Source organism: Salvelinus alpinus, chromosome 27 (genome assembly GCF_045679555.1).
Source record: "Salvelinus alpinus chromosome 27, SLU_Salpinus.1, whole genome shotgun sequence".
Taxonomy (NCBI): Eukaryota; Metazoa; Chordata; class Actinopteri; order Salmoniformes; family Salmonidae; genus Salvelinus; species Salvelinus alpinus.
In genome coordinates this window covers 32,142,798-32,159,469 of record NC_092112.1, presented here as the reverse complement: position 1 = coordinate 32,159,469, position 16,672 = coordinate 32,142,798, and the positions used below count along the sequence as shown (strand labels likewise).

General features: G+C 41.4%; 2 protein-coding genes across 6 annotated transcripts in view; both read left to right on the top strand.

The window, feature by feature from the left end:
• Nucleotides 1–1,765: 1,765 nt before the first annotated feature.
• Nucleotides 1,766–6,287, top strand: LOC139556402 (cingulin-like protein 1). Of its 3 annotated transcripts, XM_071370317.1 has the most exons (9): nt 1,769–1,880; nt 3,291–3,511; nt 3,914–4,052; nt 4,144–4,173; nt 4,260–4,362; nt 4,539–4,653; nt 4,948–5,009; nt 5,861–5,935; nt 6,079–6,287. In XM_071370317.1, exons 3-9 carry the CDS (start codon nt 3,943–3,945, stop codon nt 6,208–6,210), a joined length of 627 nt encoding a protein of 208 aa, XP_071226418.1. In that variant the 5' UTR covers nt 1,769–1,880; nt 3,291–3,511; nt 3,914–3,942; the 3' UTR covers nt 6,211–6,287. The 3 variants fall into 3 exon arrangements, with proteins under 3 accessions (XP_071226417.1, XP_071226419.1, XP_071226418.1); XM_071370316.1 differs by lacking the exon at nt 3,291–3,511 and having other exon boundaries at nt 1,766–1,880; XM_071370318.1 differs by lacking the exons at nt 3,291–3,511; nt 5,861–5,935; nt 6,079–6,287 and adding an exon at nt 5,128–5,834 and having other exon boundaries at nt 1,766–1,880.
• A 131-nt stretch (nt 6,288–6,418) lies between these two features.
• The window catches only part of LOC139556401 (protein dispatched homolog 1-like), a 77,324-nt gene continuing 67,070 nt past the window's right edge, over nt 6,419–16,672 (top strand). For all 3 annotated transcript variants that reach the window (XM_071370315.1, XM_071370312.1, XM_071370313.1), the window contains exon 1: nt 6,419–9,162. The gene's annotated coding sequence lies outside the window, so the exon portion shown is untranslated. The remainder of the gene's footprint in view (nt 9,163–16,672) is intronic.

Here is a 16,672-nt window from a genome sequence, read left to right as displayed (position 1 = left end):
ACACAAAGGCAACAATAAAAATGATAATTGATAAAGGGTATTCTGTTCATTTGTTTCATCCAAAAAATCTAGTTGGAAGGGATCAAATCTGAACAACTGACAGGCAGAACCCAGGTGGTGAGGGTAGGCAACTACACCTATGCCATGCTAACTCTCAACACCGCTGAAGAAATTCGGCATGGGACCTCGGATCCTCAAGAAGGTCTACAGCTGCACAGTCGAGAGCATCTTAACCGGCTGCATCACCGCCTGGTACGACAACGATGAGACAGTCTATAGGGAGGAGAACAGAGACCTGGCAGTGTGGTGCCAGAACAACAACCTCTTCCTCAATGTCAATAAGACAAAGGAGCTGATCGTGGACTACAGGGAACGGAAGGCCAAGCACCCTCACATTCACATTGATGGGGCTGTAGTGGAGCGGTTCAAGAGCTTCAAGTTCCTCTGTGTCCACATCACTAAGAATCTATCATGGTCCAAACACACCAACACAGTGGTGAAGAGGGCACGACAATGGCTCTTCCCCCTCAGGAAGCTGAAAAGATTTGTCATGGGCTCTCAGATCCTCAAAAAGTTCTACAGCTGCACTATCGAAAGCATCTTGACTGGCTGCCTCACCGCTTGGTATGGCAACCGCACCGGCCTCAACTGGAAGGCTCTACAGAGTGGTGGTGCGGGCGGCCCAATACATCCCTGGGGGCGAGCTCCCTGCCCCTCCAGTCACCCGAGCCACAGACTGTTCACTCTGTTACCTTTTGGCAAGCTGAATCAGAGCATTGGGTCTCGGACCAACAGGCTCCGAGACAGCTTCTACCACCAGGCCATCAGAATGCTATACAGCTAACTCTAGCTGTCTCCCTGCACAGACCTGCACCTCAGAGATTATTTGCACTAACTACCCACACATCCAACCCCTACACACACATTTACACACAAACACACTAACACAAACCCATAAACTCACACACACAAGCACGCACTCAGAACTCTCTCACACACAGTCAACCGTGCTGTTTTATTATATTGTAGCGACCCGCACAGACAGCTGTGTGTTATGTGTTAGGCTAGGAGGTGGTTGTGTTGTACTGACCAGTTCGCGGGGTCCGACATGTCAATCAACCTGCTATCTGCCAATCACGGGAATGCCTGGAATGTTCTGATGCCGGGCATCCTGGTGGTTGGCGGAGTGGCGTGGAGGGGGGTTGGGCAGGGGGGTGGAGCATTGGAAGTTAAGACCAGGTTCAGCCTTTGTTCTCTCTCTCTTACGTCTGGGCTTCACAAGAGAAGGTCACGATTGGCTTGTGGGTTATCTGTCATCTATTTGGCGTGTGCTACGGCCCAAACAGTAGCCTGTGTAAAGTTGGTTTAATAAACCGTCAATTCGCAAACTCAAGCCTCTGTCTGGACAATTGTTCATTTATGATCTAGTCAGGTCATTACAATATGTAATTTACTCTACTCCATGATCAAGCCACTACCCACTCTATATTTGTAAATACCGTGTAAATACAGACCACTATTACTACTCCTACCACCTCTTCTATTACTTGTTATTTTTGTCTTGACTCTTGTATTGTTAATATTGATATTGATTCATGAACTGCACGGCTAGCACATACTCATTTTTATGCACCTTATATGTATCGAATACAATTTGATTTTAAAGGGGGATATTTTTTATCTGAGAAGCAAGATTATTTTACTGTAAAATGCGCTCTCTGTCGGAATATTTTGGTAAAGTAAAAAAAAAAAAAATGGTGTTGAAACCAAGTGGTACGGAAGTGACGTTCCCACAATTTTCAAATATATATATTTTTCAAATCTTTGGTCTCTTTTCAAAAAGTGAGTTTCTCTGGTTTTGTCATTGAGTACAATACACGGTAAGGAAGCGTTGTTTTATTACTAATTGGATAAGTCTGAATAATTATCCATTAAGTATTGTTTTATTCTGTGGGTGTGGAGGTGTAAATGAGAGTTAGCTACCTTACTACTTCTCCTTGATGCTGATGATCGTTAACGTTAGCGGACTAAACTCCACTCCATGGTGAAGGAAGCTAGCTAACGTTGTCGTTAGCTTGCTAGCCAGCTGTAGCCAAGATACTCTAAGAATTGAGCCACTAACGTTAACAAGCGTATTAACTAGTTATGTAGCAACTAGATAACATAGACCTAATGTTAGGACTATCAATATATAACGTTACTTAACAAAAATAAACGCAACATGTAAAGTGTTGGTTTCATGAGCTGACAAAAGATCCCCATAATGCACAAAAGCTTATTTCTCTCAAATCTGGTGCACAGATGTTACTGAGCGTTTCTCCTTTGCGAAGATAATACATCCACCTGACAGGTGTGGCATATCAAGAAGCTGATTAAACAGCTTGATCGCGGTGCAGCGGTCTAAGGCACTGTATTAAAGTGTTGCGCCGTCACTACAGCCCTGGGGTTCGATCCCAGGCTGTGTCACAACCGGCCGTGATCTGGAGTCCCATACGGTGGTGCACATAGGGGAGGGTTTGGCTTTAGCGACTCCTTGTGGCGGACTTCGGTCGTCAGTTGAACAGCGTTTCCTCCGACACATTGGTGCAGCTGGTTTCCGGGTTAAGCGAGCAGATGTTAAGAAGCGTGGCTTCGAGGGTCATGTTTTGGAGGATGTATGACTCGACCTTCGCCTCTCCCAAGCCTTTGAGGAGTTGCCGCAATGAGACAAGATCATAATCACGAAATTAGGGAGAAAAAGGGGGTAAAAATAACCAACAAAACAGCATGATCATTACACAGGAGCACCTTGTGCTGTGGACAATAAAAGGTAACTTTAAAATGTACAGTTCTGTCACACAACACAATGACAGTTTTGAGGGAGCGTGCAATTGGCATGCTGACTGCAGGAATGTTCACCAGAGCTGTTGCCAGATTATTGAATGTTAATTTCTCTACCATAAGCTGCCTCCAACGTCGTTTCGGACGTTTTCAGGACGTCGAACCGGCCTCACAACCGCAGACCACGTGTATGGCATCGTGTGGGCTAACAGTTTCCCATAGAGGCGGTGGGGTTATGGTATGGGCAGGCATAAGTTACAGAGAACAAAAACAATTGCATTTTATCGATAGCAATTAGAATGTACAGAAATACCGTGACGTGATCCTGAGGCCCATTGACATGCCATTCATCCGCCGCCATCACCTCATGGTTCAGCATGATAATGCATGGCCCCATGTCTCAAGTATCTGTACCCAATTCCTGGAAGCTGAACATGTCCCATTTCTTCCATGGCCTGCATACTCACCAGACATGTCACCCGCTGAGCATGTTCGGGATGCTCTGGATTGACGTGTATAACCGCATGTTCCAGTTCCCGCCAATATCCAACAACTTCGCACAGCCATTGAAGAGGAGTGGGACAACATTCCACAGGCCACAACCAACAGCCTGATCAACTCTATGAGAAGGAGATGTGTCGTGCTGCAGGAGGCAAATGGTGGTCACACCAGATACTGACTGGTTTTTAAGGTATCTGTGGCCAACAGATGCATATGTGTATTCCCAGTCATGTGAAATCCATAGATTAGGGCCTAATGAATTTATTTCAATTGACTGATTTCCTTATATGAACTGTAACCCAGTAAAATTGTTGAAATTGTTGAGTTTTATGTTTTTGATCAGTATATTTATTAAAGTTGCTTTTAATTTTTTTGGGGATTGTATCACAGTAACGTTATGATGGCATCAAATTACTAGATGCGGACAGAGTAAGTTCAAGTTATTCGTTTCCTACACTTCAGTTCCTGCATTCGCACCTCAGTTCAAGCCCCTTTTTCAATAGCAGTGTTTTCGGTGTTTGTCTTGTCATTCGGCAAAAATGTAACTAGCAAGAATCTGGATTGTCTTCATTTGATATTTCTTCTATTTCAGGTGTGTGACCTGATGGCAGTTCTGCAGAAATGAAGAGAGCGGCCAATAAATACGAATTCAAAGCGACATCCATACCGTCAGACTTCAGTTTAGTTCCAAAAACAGCTATTTCTAAGCCTCACAAAGAGAACGTACCAAGGTAACTTTCATTTAACAAAGGAGAGATAACTAAGGCTTTCTAAGTGTTTGGGCATTTTAAGACCCACTAGCTTTCTCCTCTTTTTTTCCAGAAATTATTTTGTAGCCAAAATGCATAAAGGGTAAGATTTCACTTTAACATTTTTTAAAGTTGGGAGAAATACATTTGCTAATAAAAAAGTGCTCATAGCATTCTGTCTTTTGATAGAACTTCCACCAGACATGGACAGCAGCAGTCAGAACTGAAGGGTCAGAATCAACTTTTAGTGGAAGCCAATGAGGAACTGCAGAAAAAAAATTCAGAAACACAGGTAAGTTCATTAAAGGGATGATTCACTACTTTCCAAATGTATATGTGAGCATAACTGCACTAGGTTTTCTCTTTGGGCTGTTGAATGGAACATCTCGAGAAGAGTGCAATGTTATCTCTTCTGTTCAGGGCTATCTTGTGCACTCATTGTCTCTCTCTTTTCATTTAATTTTGCAGCTAAAAGTTGCCCAGCTGGAGCAACAATACAGTGACCTCCAAGGAACCAATGCCGACATCAAGAAACATCTGAAGGACTGCCATGCGCTACTAGTCGCTGGAAATATTGATCCAGGTAATCATTACATCCTGACTAGACTGGCCACGTTACGTTTGTAGCCAGCTGTTAAAATAGAACTGGGTTCTATTTGAGACGGTTTACGACATGCAAGTCGTTTAGCTAGCTTGCTGTTGCTAGATAATAGTCCTGGGAGATAAACATAGGATTGTTATTTTACCTGAAATGCATATGGTACTTTTTTGTTGTTGTAGAATTTGGACCCATACAAAATCGTGTGTTCTCTACTCCGACAATTAATCCAAAGATTAAAGGGGACACCTAATTTGTTTTTATGACTTTGTTTCTCAGTTTTGGGAGAGAGAATTAGAGAATTTGCACTGCAAAATGAGGATCAACAGCGAGTGGTGGAGGTAAGGACCTTCACTTGTTTTTTCATCAATATTGTTGAACAGTCTGTTACTACTTAGGGGGCTTTCACACCGAATTTGTTTGGTACAGTTTTCCAACTCTGGTGCTTTACCCCCTTAGTTCAGTTTGTTTAGACTGTTGTGAACTCTGTCCGCACTCTGGAGGGCACTAAACAACGCACCGGGGTTCGCTAACAGAGGGTGCTCCGATTCAATTCGTACAGTGGGGCTGTTCACTGCAGGTGAGAATGCAGTTCGGACCAAACACAGGAAAATAACCAGTCGTGCAGTATTGTTGGTTGTTTGACTGCGAGCATTTGATGAAATGCTTGCTGCATCATAACTTGATATCTCAGAAACATTATTTTTAGTAGCAGCGCATTTGAGTGCATCCGATGCAGGTTAGGGGAGAAGGGGGGCTGTACCGGAGATATAGGCTACTGAATATATCCTATCCACATTGCAGTTAGAGCGGCTATTGCGTTTTTTCCCCCCCCATATGAAAACCAAAATGAAAGTAATTTGAAGATTGGGACAAGTGATAATCATAGATGGATTTAAGGTGAGCATTTTTGTCCAATAAACAAATTACTTGCATGGACACATGGTGTTGTTTGGGAGTTTTAGTTTGACATTTGGCATTGTGAAACTAACCAGACCAAATGGGAAAATAAATACAATGTATCAAATAATCGAACTCTGATTCGAACTATAGCACAAATCTGTGTGTGAAAATGCCTTTAGACTCAAATGTTACAGAGGACCTTGTTTGCAGGAATCTGGCTTTGTAATTGTATGTAGTGATTTATTTTTATTGATGTAGACGTCATTTTTTTATATCTCCTACGATGTAGAATGTATCCCGGGATCTGTTAAGTGAACTGTGGACATTTGGTGACATGGCAACAGAACAAAGTGCACAACTAACAGTAAGTTCATTATCTTTGACATAAGCATAATTAATCCTGTGTGTATTTTTGATGGCAAGTGCCTTTGAGAGCTTAATGTCAACCCCTGGTAAGTCTGTTCAAGCTAGAGCTTGTTGAAATGGTCATTGTTTGTTCATTTCCAGGAAGTTCAAAAGTCCATGAAGGATCTCATGGAGGCTCGGGAGCATCTCGTGCAGGAGAGGGATCATTTTTCCTTGGAAGTTGAAGAAACGGAGAAGGCTCTTGAGGGGGCAGAGCAGCTTTTATTGGAGTAGATACTGTATGTGTGTATAAGTGTGTGCTTGCTTTTAATGTAAATGTAATTATAAAACATTTTGTATATTTCACCTAATTCAATTTAAGTTGTTAATACTTGCAAAAATAGTTGTTTTCACTCAGTCTTATTTGAATTGTCTGGAAGACTGCAAATGTAAAAGCGGTTGGACTGCCCGTGTTATTTTAGCCTGGGTACCAGGGTCGTCACTAGTTACCACAGCCACAAAGTCATAAACCCCCACATACAGGATTAATAGAATTTCTCTTAAAATCTGATTTTAAACCTAATCACACTGCTAACATTATCTCTATCACTATCTCAAAAAGGGTTCTTTGAAGATCTTATAGGGGTTCCCTCAGTTTCAATCCCCTATATTATACATCAGGAACCTTTTCCTTTTAGAATGCATAGACAACTCCTCTGTACCCCCTGGAGACTTTGTGCCACTATTTTGATCGGCCGCTGACCATATGTCATAGCCTACACTTGGTATAGTCTACACTAATAAATTTAACTGGACTGGATGATTTTACCAGCATTGCAATCCAATGCATGCATGATTTATGCAATAAACAGATGTATTGCGGCAATTTTGGGGCTGTGCTACAGAAGGCTATATTGGTCCGCCAATACAGGACTAGTAAAAGGCCCAGTGCACTCCTTTTTTTTGTATATATATATATATATATATATATATAGATAGATAGATAGTACCAGTCAAAGGTTTGGACACAGCTACTCATTCATGGGTTTTTATTTTTACTATTTTCTACATTGTAGAATAATAGTGAAGACATCAAAACTATGAAATAACACATGGAATCATGTACTGTAGTAACCAAAAAAGTGTTAAACAAATCAAAGTATATTTTTAAGGAGATTCTTCAAAGTAGCCAACCTTTGCCTTGATGACAGATTTGCACACTTTGCATTCTCTCAACCAGCTTCATGAGGTAGTCACCTGGAATGCATTTCAATTAACAAGTGTGCCTTGTTAAAAGTTAATTTGTGGAATTTCTTTCCTTAATGCGTTTGAGCCAATCAGTTGTGTTGTGACAAGGTAGGGGTGGGTATATAGAAGATAGTCCTATTTGGTAAAAGACCAAGTCCATATTAGGCAAGAACAGCTCAAATGAGCAAAGAGAAACATCAGTCCCATCATTACTTTAAGACATGAAGGTCAGTCGATCCGGAAAATTTAAAAACGTTGAAAGTTTCAAGTGCAGTAACAAAAACCGCTATGATGAAACGCTGTCATGAGGATCGTAACAGGAAAGGAAGACGCAAAGTTACCTCTGCTGCAGAGGATGAGTTCATGAGAGTTAACCACAGCTCAGATTGCAGCCCAAATAAATGCTTCACAGACACATCTCAACATCAACTGTTCAGAAGAGACTGCATGAATCAGGCCTTCATGGTCGAATTGCTGCAAAGAAAGCACTACTAAAGGACACCAATAAGAAGAGACTTGCTTGGGCCAAGAAACGCGTGCAATGGACGTTAGACCGGTGGAAATCTGTCCTTTGATCTGATGAGTCTAAATTTAAGATTTTTGGTTCCAACCTCTGTCTTTGTGAGTAGGTGAACGGATGATCTCTGCATGTGTGGTTCCCACTATGAAGCATGGAGGAGGAGGTGTGGGGGTGCTTTGCTGATGACACTGATTTATTTCAAATTCAAGGCACACTTAACCAGCATGGCTACCACAGCATTCTGCAGTGATACACCATCTCATCTGCTTTGCGTTTAGTGGGACTATCATTTGTTTTTCAACAGGACAATGACCCCAAAACACACCTTCTGGCTGTGTAAGGGCTATTTGACCAAGGAGAGTGATGGAGTGCTGCATCAGATGACCTGGCCTCCACAATCATCCGACCTCAATCCAATTGAGATGGTTTGGGATAATTTGGACCTCAGATTCAAGGAAAAGCAGCCAACAAGTGCTCAGCATATGTGGGAACTCCTTCAAGACTGTTGTGAAAGCATTCCAGGTGAGGCTGGTTGAAAGAATGCCAAGAGTGTGCAAAGCTGTCATCAAGGCAAAGGGTGGCTACTTTGAAAAATCTCAAAATATATTTTATATAACTTTGTTGGTTACTACATGATTCCATGATGTGTTATTTCATAGTTTTGATGTCTTCTATTATTCTACAATGTAGAAAATAGTAAAAATAAAGAAAAACCCTTGAATGAGTAGGTGTGTCCAAACTTTTGACTGGTACTGTATATCATTTTTGTTTACATTTTTTTTTCTTATTGGTTTTTTAGGGGGTGCTGCAGCACCCTTTTCTCCTGGCTATGCCTAGCTTACTTTCTAAATTCTCAAAGTGAATACATACTGCAATTCCAAACACATCTTAACTTTGATTTTACATCTCAAAATACAACAACTTGCCTAGCTAAATGTTTGTTTTTTACTTTGCTATTCTATTTGAGGGTCCACATGTCATGGAAAATACTAACTTTATTTCTAGCAATGAGCAATGGCGGAGTTGTGCCTACAAAAAGACGCCATTGCTATTTAACTCTGTTGAATGTTGAGATTGCCGAAAGGCCAGTCTCTTTGGCAATGACAAGGAGTGAAACGTTAGCTGAAGAGACATGGTACTCAGTGTACAGGTACTAGTGTTTTTTAGCTTTTCGAAACAATTCAATTTGAAACATATTCATACATTTTCATAAATTGAAATATTATATATATAAAATAATTAATCTCGTTATTTAATTCAGGTCTGTTGCTATAATGGTTTAAAAAAAAAAACTTTTTATCTTAGTCGACACTTTTGCACAACTCTTATTTTGAAAGTCATTTGGAAGAAACGCTGCCTACCGGAAGTTAGAGGCGCATCGTTTACACATAGTGCTTGGTGCTAGTTTTTCCACACACTGCTATTTGATTGACTAACAACACTCAGGCAAGCACCTATCTTTGTCGGGATGAACTAAAGTAAGAAACCATACATGCTTTTTCTCTTTTGTTCTAAATAATCCCTGTGTTATGACTGCTGGCAAAATATACTGAAACAACTAATTACATTCATTGCCCCTCCTAGCCTTGCTAGCTTAGCTTGCCATTGCTAGCTATGTGTACATGTAACCTTTGCTAGCTAGCGTTAGTTACCTACTGTGAAAAAAAAGCATAGGATGCTAGATTACATTTACAAGACAGTCAAGTGACCGCTTTAACAATGGAAATACATGGCATCAGAAGGGAGGCGAGATCAGGTAGGACCATTCTAGCCAATTAGAGGGCAGATAGCGCCATAGAGATAGATAGGACTCATCTTTGTATCTGTGCCATCATAGCGTCTGTGACAGCATGGGAAGCGCCACAGAGGCCATCCCCATTTTAAAGTTGTCAATTTTCTTCTTCGTTGGCTGATTGCTCCCAACTCAAGGCAATCAAATTGTATTGGTCACATAAATGTGTTTAGCAGATGTTATTGTGGGTGTAGCGAAATTCTTGTGTTTCTATCTCCGACAGTGCAGTCATATCTAACAAGTAATATCTAACAATTTCATAACATATACCCAATACACACAGATCTAAGTAAAGGAATGGAATTAAGGATATATACATATATGGATGAGCAATGTCAGAGCGGCATAGACTGATACAATAGAATACAGTATATACATATGAGATGAGTAATGCAAAATATGTCAACATTAGTGACTAGGGATTTCAAGTCTATGTATATAGGGCAGCAGCCTCTTATGTGCTAGGGATAGCTATTTAACAGTCTGATGGCCTTGAGATAGAAGCTGTTTTTCAGTCTCTCGGTCCCAGCTTGGATGCGGTCCCAGCTTTGATGCACCTTTACTGTCCTCGCCTTCCAGATGATAGCGGGGTGAACAGGCAGTGGCTCGGGTGGTTGTTGTCCTTGATCTTTTTGACCTTCCTGTGGCATCGGGTGCTGTAGGTGTCCTGGAGGGAAGGTAGTTTGCCCCCGGTGATGCGTTGTGCAGACCTCACCACCCTCTGGAGAGCCCTGCGGTTGCGGCGGTGCAGTTGCAGTACCAGGCAGTGATGCAGCCCGACAGGATGCTCTCAATTGTGCATCTGTAAAAGTTTGTGAGGGCTTTAGATGCCAAGCCAAACTTCTTCAGCCTCCTGTTGCGCCTTCTTCACCACACTGTCTGTATGGGTGGACCATTTCAGTTTGTCAGTGATGTGTACGCTGAGGAACTTGAAGCTTTCCACCTTCACTGTGGTCCCGTCGATGTGGATAGGGGGGTGCTCCCTCTGCTGTTTCCTGAAGTCCACGATCATCTCCTTTGTTTTGTTGACGTTGAGTGAGAGGTTATTTTCCTGGCACCACACTGTCAGAGCCCTCACCTCCTCCCTGTAGGCCGTCTCGTCATTGTTTGTAATCAAGCCTAGTACTGCTGTCGTCTGCAAACTTGATTGAGTTGAAGGCGTGCTTAGGCATGCAGTCATGGGTGAACAGGGAGTACAGGAGGGGGCTGAGCATGCACCCTTGTTGAGTCCCAGTGTTGAGGATCAGCGAAGTGGAGGTGTTGATCAGTTCATATAAGGAAATCAATCAAATTAAATAAATAAATTATGCCCTAATCTATGGATTTCACATGACTGGAAATACAGATATGCATCTGTTGGTCACAGATACCTTAAATAAGGTAGGACTGTGGATCAGAAAACCAGTCAGTATATGTGTGACCAACATTTGCCTCATGCAGCGTGACACATCTCCTTCACATAGAGAGTTGATCAGGCTGTTGATTGTGGCCTGTTGAATGTTGTCCCACTCCTCTTCAATGGCTGTGCAAAGTTGCTGGATATTGGCGGGAACTGGAACACACTGTCGTACACGTCAATCCAGAGCATCCTACAAATGCTCAATGGGTATTTGGTATTTTATTAGGATCCCCATTAGCTGTTGCAAAAGCAGCAGCTACTCTTCCTGGTGTCCACACAAAACATGAAACATAATACAGAACATCAATAGACAAGAACAGCTCAAGGACAGAACTACATACATTTTTAAAAAGGCACACGTAGCCTAGATATCAATGCATACACACAAACTATCTAGGTCAAATAGGGGAGAGGCGTTGTGCCGTGAGGTGTTGCTTTGTCTGTTTTTTGGAACCAGGTTTGCTGTTTATTTGAGCAATATGAGATGGAATGAAGTTCCATGCAATAAGGGCTCTATATAATACTGTATACTTTCTTGAATTTGCTCTGGATTTGGGGACTATGAAAGCCCCTGGTGGTATGTCTGGTGAGGTAAGTGTGTGTGTCAGAGCTGTGTGTAAGTTGACTATGCAAGCAATTTGGGATTTTCAACACAATGTGAGTAGGCAGGCCATGGAAGAACTGGGACATTTTCAGCCTCCAGGAATTGTCTTCAGATCCTTGTGATATGGGGCTGTGCATTATCATGCTGAAACATGAGGGGATAGCGGCAGATGAATGGCACGACAATGGGCCTCAGGATCTCGTCGTGGTGTCTCTGTGCATTCAAATTGCCATCGATAAAATGCAATTGTGTTCGTTGTCTGTAGCTTATGCCTGCCCATAACATAACCCAACCTCCACCCTGGGGCGCTCAGTTCACAATGTTGACATCAGCAAACCGCTCGCCCACACGACGCCATACACGTTGTGAGGCTGGTTGGACGTACTACTAAATTTTCTAAAAGGACTTGGGTGGCAGCTTATGGTAGAGAAATGAACATAAAATTCCTCAGCAACAGCTCTTGTGGACATTCCTGCAGTCAGCATACCAGTTGCACACTCCCGTCAACACTTGAGACATCTGTGCACATTTTAGAGTGGCCTTTTATTGTCCTCAGCACAAGGTCCACCTGTGTAATGATCAGGCTGTTTAATTAGCGTCTTGATATGCCACACCTGTCAGGTGGATGGATTATCTTGGCAAAGGAGAAATGTTCACCAACAGGGATGTAAACTAATTTGTGCACAAAATGTGAGAGAAAAGCTTTTTGTGCATCTAAAGAAATCAGCTCATGAAACGTGGGACCAACACTTTGTTTTTGCATGTTGCATTTATATTTTTGTTCAGTGTAATTATTATTATTTTTAATCAATTGGTATGCCTATATATCATTATTTTATAAGTCCAACAATGGGTGTAGCAACTAAGGATTCTACCTTTTAACCAATGTAGGCTTTATAGCCTGTGTCAAAGATTTTTTGTTGGGTTTTTCTAAGATGAGACGTGACAGTTTTAGAACAAAGTTTGTTTATTCTGAACGGTCTGGTTTTGCAACGTCTCGTGTCGGCTGTTTTATCTAAAATGTTATAAATGTGGTTTGTAATTGGTCTTTGATCTTGCATTGTCATAAAGCAGTGACATCACTTTCGCTCCAGCCATTTATTTGAACACCTGCATGTAGGGTGTGAAATGGTGAGGGAGTTCCAATTTCAAAATTAATTCACCCACGAGCTCGGCTTGAAGTCATTATTCTTGATCTTTGTTGGTTTCCTCATACATAGAGCTCGCCGCCTTGTAGTCCTAAAAAACGGAAATGAGTTACCTCTGGTTTGTTCGGCCATTCGTATGGGGGAAATGAATGGGGAAAGAATAGGGTTTTGGGATAAATGCTGAAAAACAGGCTTAGAGAGAGATCTAATATGTTTTGCTCTCTGAGATAATCAGTTAGTTAATATGTATGAATTCTGAAGCCTTTATGTGCTTGTTTTGATTACATAAATTCACAAAAGGTATGTTAGCTGATGAAGATTATAGAACAAAACGTATAAGATCTCCTAAGCCTGTGTTTACCACATACCTTATTTTCTGCGTTTATCCAAAACCTCCATTCATTTCCCCATAGGCTTTGGCCAATGAGCCATGACGGAGTTAGTGCCTACACAAATACTCCATTACTACTGCTCTCTATTGCCACCACTACCTAAAAGTGCCCCTTGCTTCCGACTCTTTGCATGGAAAACTCTTGGAAGGAGCACTAATTTTAATAGACTCCTTTGACGCACACACCCAATGCCTCCAAAAGTACATTTTTTGGGCTCATGCTATGAGACGTAAAGAAGGAAGGGTGAAACTCTTGATTTAATGTAATGCTGCCTCATCCAGCTTTATTACAAACAGAACATAAATCACAAAAGAATGGGTCTGGCTGTGAGGGTCAGCTCAGTTCTGGTATATCTATTAGTTCTAGGGGGCTATGCCTGTGTAAACACAGCTTGGCTATGCTAATTGTAGGGCACTTGTAGTTGGGTACCCCACACTGTAGTTTGTTGGTGGAAGTGTTTCTTAAGCATTAACTCAATAATCCATTTCTAATGCCTACTTAACATTTTGAACATGAAAATAACCAACAGCTCCCTAGCTGAGTGTTTGCTGTTCTAATTGGGTAATTAGGCCTCGTGCTTGAGAGACTGAGTCAGAGAAGAGAGACTAGTAGGGCATAGTAATCATATCACATCTTTTTGCCAGCTCTTTCACAAATGTAACAATCTCCAGTAGAGGTCGACCGATGTATGATTTTGCAACGCCGATACCGATTATTGGCGGACCAAAAAAGCCGATACCGATTTAATATGCTGATTTAAAATAAAAAAAATATTAAAAAAAAACACTTTTTATTTATATATATATATATATAAATAATTGTTGTAATAATGACAATTACAACAACACTGAATGAACACTTATTTTAACTTATTATAATACATCAATAAAATAAATTTATCCTCAAATAAATAATGAAACATGTTCAATTTGGTTTAAATAATGCAAAAACAAAGTGTTGGAGAAGAAAGTAAAAGTGCAATATGTGCCATGTAAGAAAGCTAACGTTTAAGTTCCTTGCTCAGAACATGAGAACATATGAAAGCTGGTGGTTCCTTTTAACATGAGTCTTCAATTATCCCAGGTAAGAAATTTTAGGTTGTAGTTATTATAGGACTATTTCTCTCTATAGGATTTGTATTTCATATACCTTTGACTATTGAATGTTCTTATAGGCACTTTAGTATTGCCAGTGTAACAGTATAGCTTCCATCCCTCTCCTCGCCGCTACCTGGGCTCGAACCAGGAACACATCGACAACAGCCACCCCGAAGCAGCGTTACCCATGCAGAGTAAGGGGAACAACCACTCCAAGTCTCAGAGCGAGTGACGTTTGAAACGCTATTATTGCGCACCCCGCTAACTAGCTAGCCATTTCACATCGGTTACACCAGCCTAATCTCGGGAGTTGATAGGCTTGAAGTCATAAAGCATTGCGAAGAGCTGCTGGCAAAACGCAGGAAAGTGCTGTTTGAATGAATGCTTACGAGCCTGCTGGTGCCTACCATTCGCTCAGTCAGACTGCTCTATCAAATCATACTTAGTTATAACATAATAACACACAGAAATACGAGCCTTAGGTCATTAATATGGTCGAATCCGGAAACTATCATCTCGAAAACAAGACGTTTATTCTTACAGTGAAATACGGAACCGTTCCGTATTTTATCTAACGGGTGGCATCCATAAGTCTAAATATTCCTGTTACATTGCACAACCTTCAATGTTATGTCATAATTACGTAAAATTCTGGCAAATTAGTTCGCAATGAGCCAGGCGGCCCAAACTGTTGCATATACCCTGACTCTGTGTGCAATGAACGCAAGAGAAGTGACACAATTACACCTGGTTAATATTGCCTGCTAACCTGGATTTCTTTTAGCTAAATATGCAGGTTTAAAAATATATACTTCTGTGTATTGATTTTAAGAAAGGCATTGATGTTTATGGTTAGGTACACGTTGGAGCAACGACAGTCCTTTTTCGCCAATGTGCACCGCATCGATTATGCAACGTAGGACACGCCAGATAAACTAGTAATATCATCAACCATGTGTAGTTATAACTAGTGATTATGATTGATTGATTGATTTTTATAAGATACGTTTAATGCTAGCTAGCAACTTACCTTGGCTTCTTACTGCATTCGCGTAACAGGCGGGCTCCTCGTGAGGCAGGTGGTTAGAGCGTTGGACTAGTTAACCGTAAGGTTGCAAGATTGAATCCCTGAGCTGACAAGGTAAAAATCTGTCGTTCTGCCCCTGAACAAGGCAGTTAACCCACCGTTCCTAGACCGTCATTGAAAATAAGAATGTGTTCTTAACTGACTTGCGTAGTTAAATAAAGGTGTAAAAAAAGAAAGAAATCGGCATCTAAAATTACCGATTTCCGATTGTTATGAAAACCTGAAATCGGCACTAATTAATCGGCCATTCCGATTAATCGGTCGACCTCTAATCTCCAGGTACAAGATATACTTCAATAACATTGAAACTGGGTTTTTATTTAAATCTTTGTTAGACCTATACAATTCAGATTCTGATTCATACACATTAGTCTGGCCTAACTTTGTAAAATAATGTTTCCACAACAGAAATAACCAGAAAGCCGGCTTTTATATTGTGTGAGTGGTCAGGGAGCCAGGTAGAAGGAACATGCATGTATTTTTTTTGATGCAGACATTGAGACATGAGCCTTGCTCTGTGGCCCCTGTCCCCCTAGGGCCTAGGGCAGTGGGATGGTTCTAGCACAGCCATGTGGCTTCTCCTTGCTCTCCACATCATTAAAGAAGAATCCCTGAATCTGAGGCCCAGGGAGTCCCAGTAGGTCTGTTTGCCCAAGCACAGATGCCTCACAATTTACTACGGGAGTAAATTCTACAGATGGGGGTCTTCCTCCTGGGGTTACACACTATCCAGTTCCCAACACGGCTGCTGGATGAGGTGCTGCTGGATGACCCCATTTTTCACCCCCTCTAGATAAAGTTGTTGGGATGAGAATGGCCAGCCCATTACATCACAGACCAACAGTTGAGAAAACAGAATGGGGTAGGCTTAATTTCTCTTGTGGCAGAACTTCACCTCCTGCTCTCTGAACGTAAGTCTGAATGCTGGGTTTTTGGCTATGCCTGCTATTGTCTCCACTTCGGTCTCTGAAAGAACTGGAAAGGAAATAGCCAGCATCAGTTGAGAAACAAAACATGAGTGGATTCTGCATGCCATTAAATGGATGATGTGGTTTTGTTTCTCAAATGGTCAACATTGAATTCTTAAACCCCTAATGTTTAATAAACGGTAGTGATACAGTTCAATGCTTTACATAACATGTTGTCTTTGCAGTTGAACTTATATAATCTTAAGAGGAATGCTGATCCCTTCTAGAGACGTTTCCCTTATCCACTCATGTCACTAACCTATGTATTGTACAGTGTTTCTGTTATATAGCCTTCTGAGGTTAAAGAACGCAGAGAATCTCAGAATATGCCACTGATTAGAACTCTACTTTGCAAATGTTGTGTTTTTATCAGTGATTCCAGAGACCAGTGGAATGAGATCATATGCTGTCAGATCTGAAGGCCAGAGCACAGAGATTACATTCTGCCATGGTCTGAGAACCTTTAATATGTTTTAAACAGTCCCCCTTGGATGTTTCACA

What these genes read in the sequence shown, in the direction of transcription:
- LOC139556402 (XM_071370316.1), top strand. Translation starts at nt 3,943, where the DNA reads ATGAAGAGAGCGGCCAATAAATACGAATTCAAAGCGACATCCATACCG. An exon ending in CACAAAGAGAACGTACCAAG is followed by an intron (nt 4,053 to 4,143) that starts GTAACTTTCATT and finishes CTTTTTTTCCAG; the next exon opens with AAATTATTTTGTAGCCAAAA. An exon ending in AAAAAAATTCAGAAACACAG is followed by an intron (nt 4,363 to 4,538) that starts GTAAGTTCATTA and finishes TTAATTTTGCAG; the next exon opens with CTAAAAGTTGCCCAGCTGGA.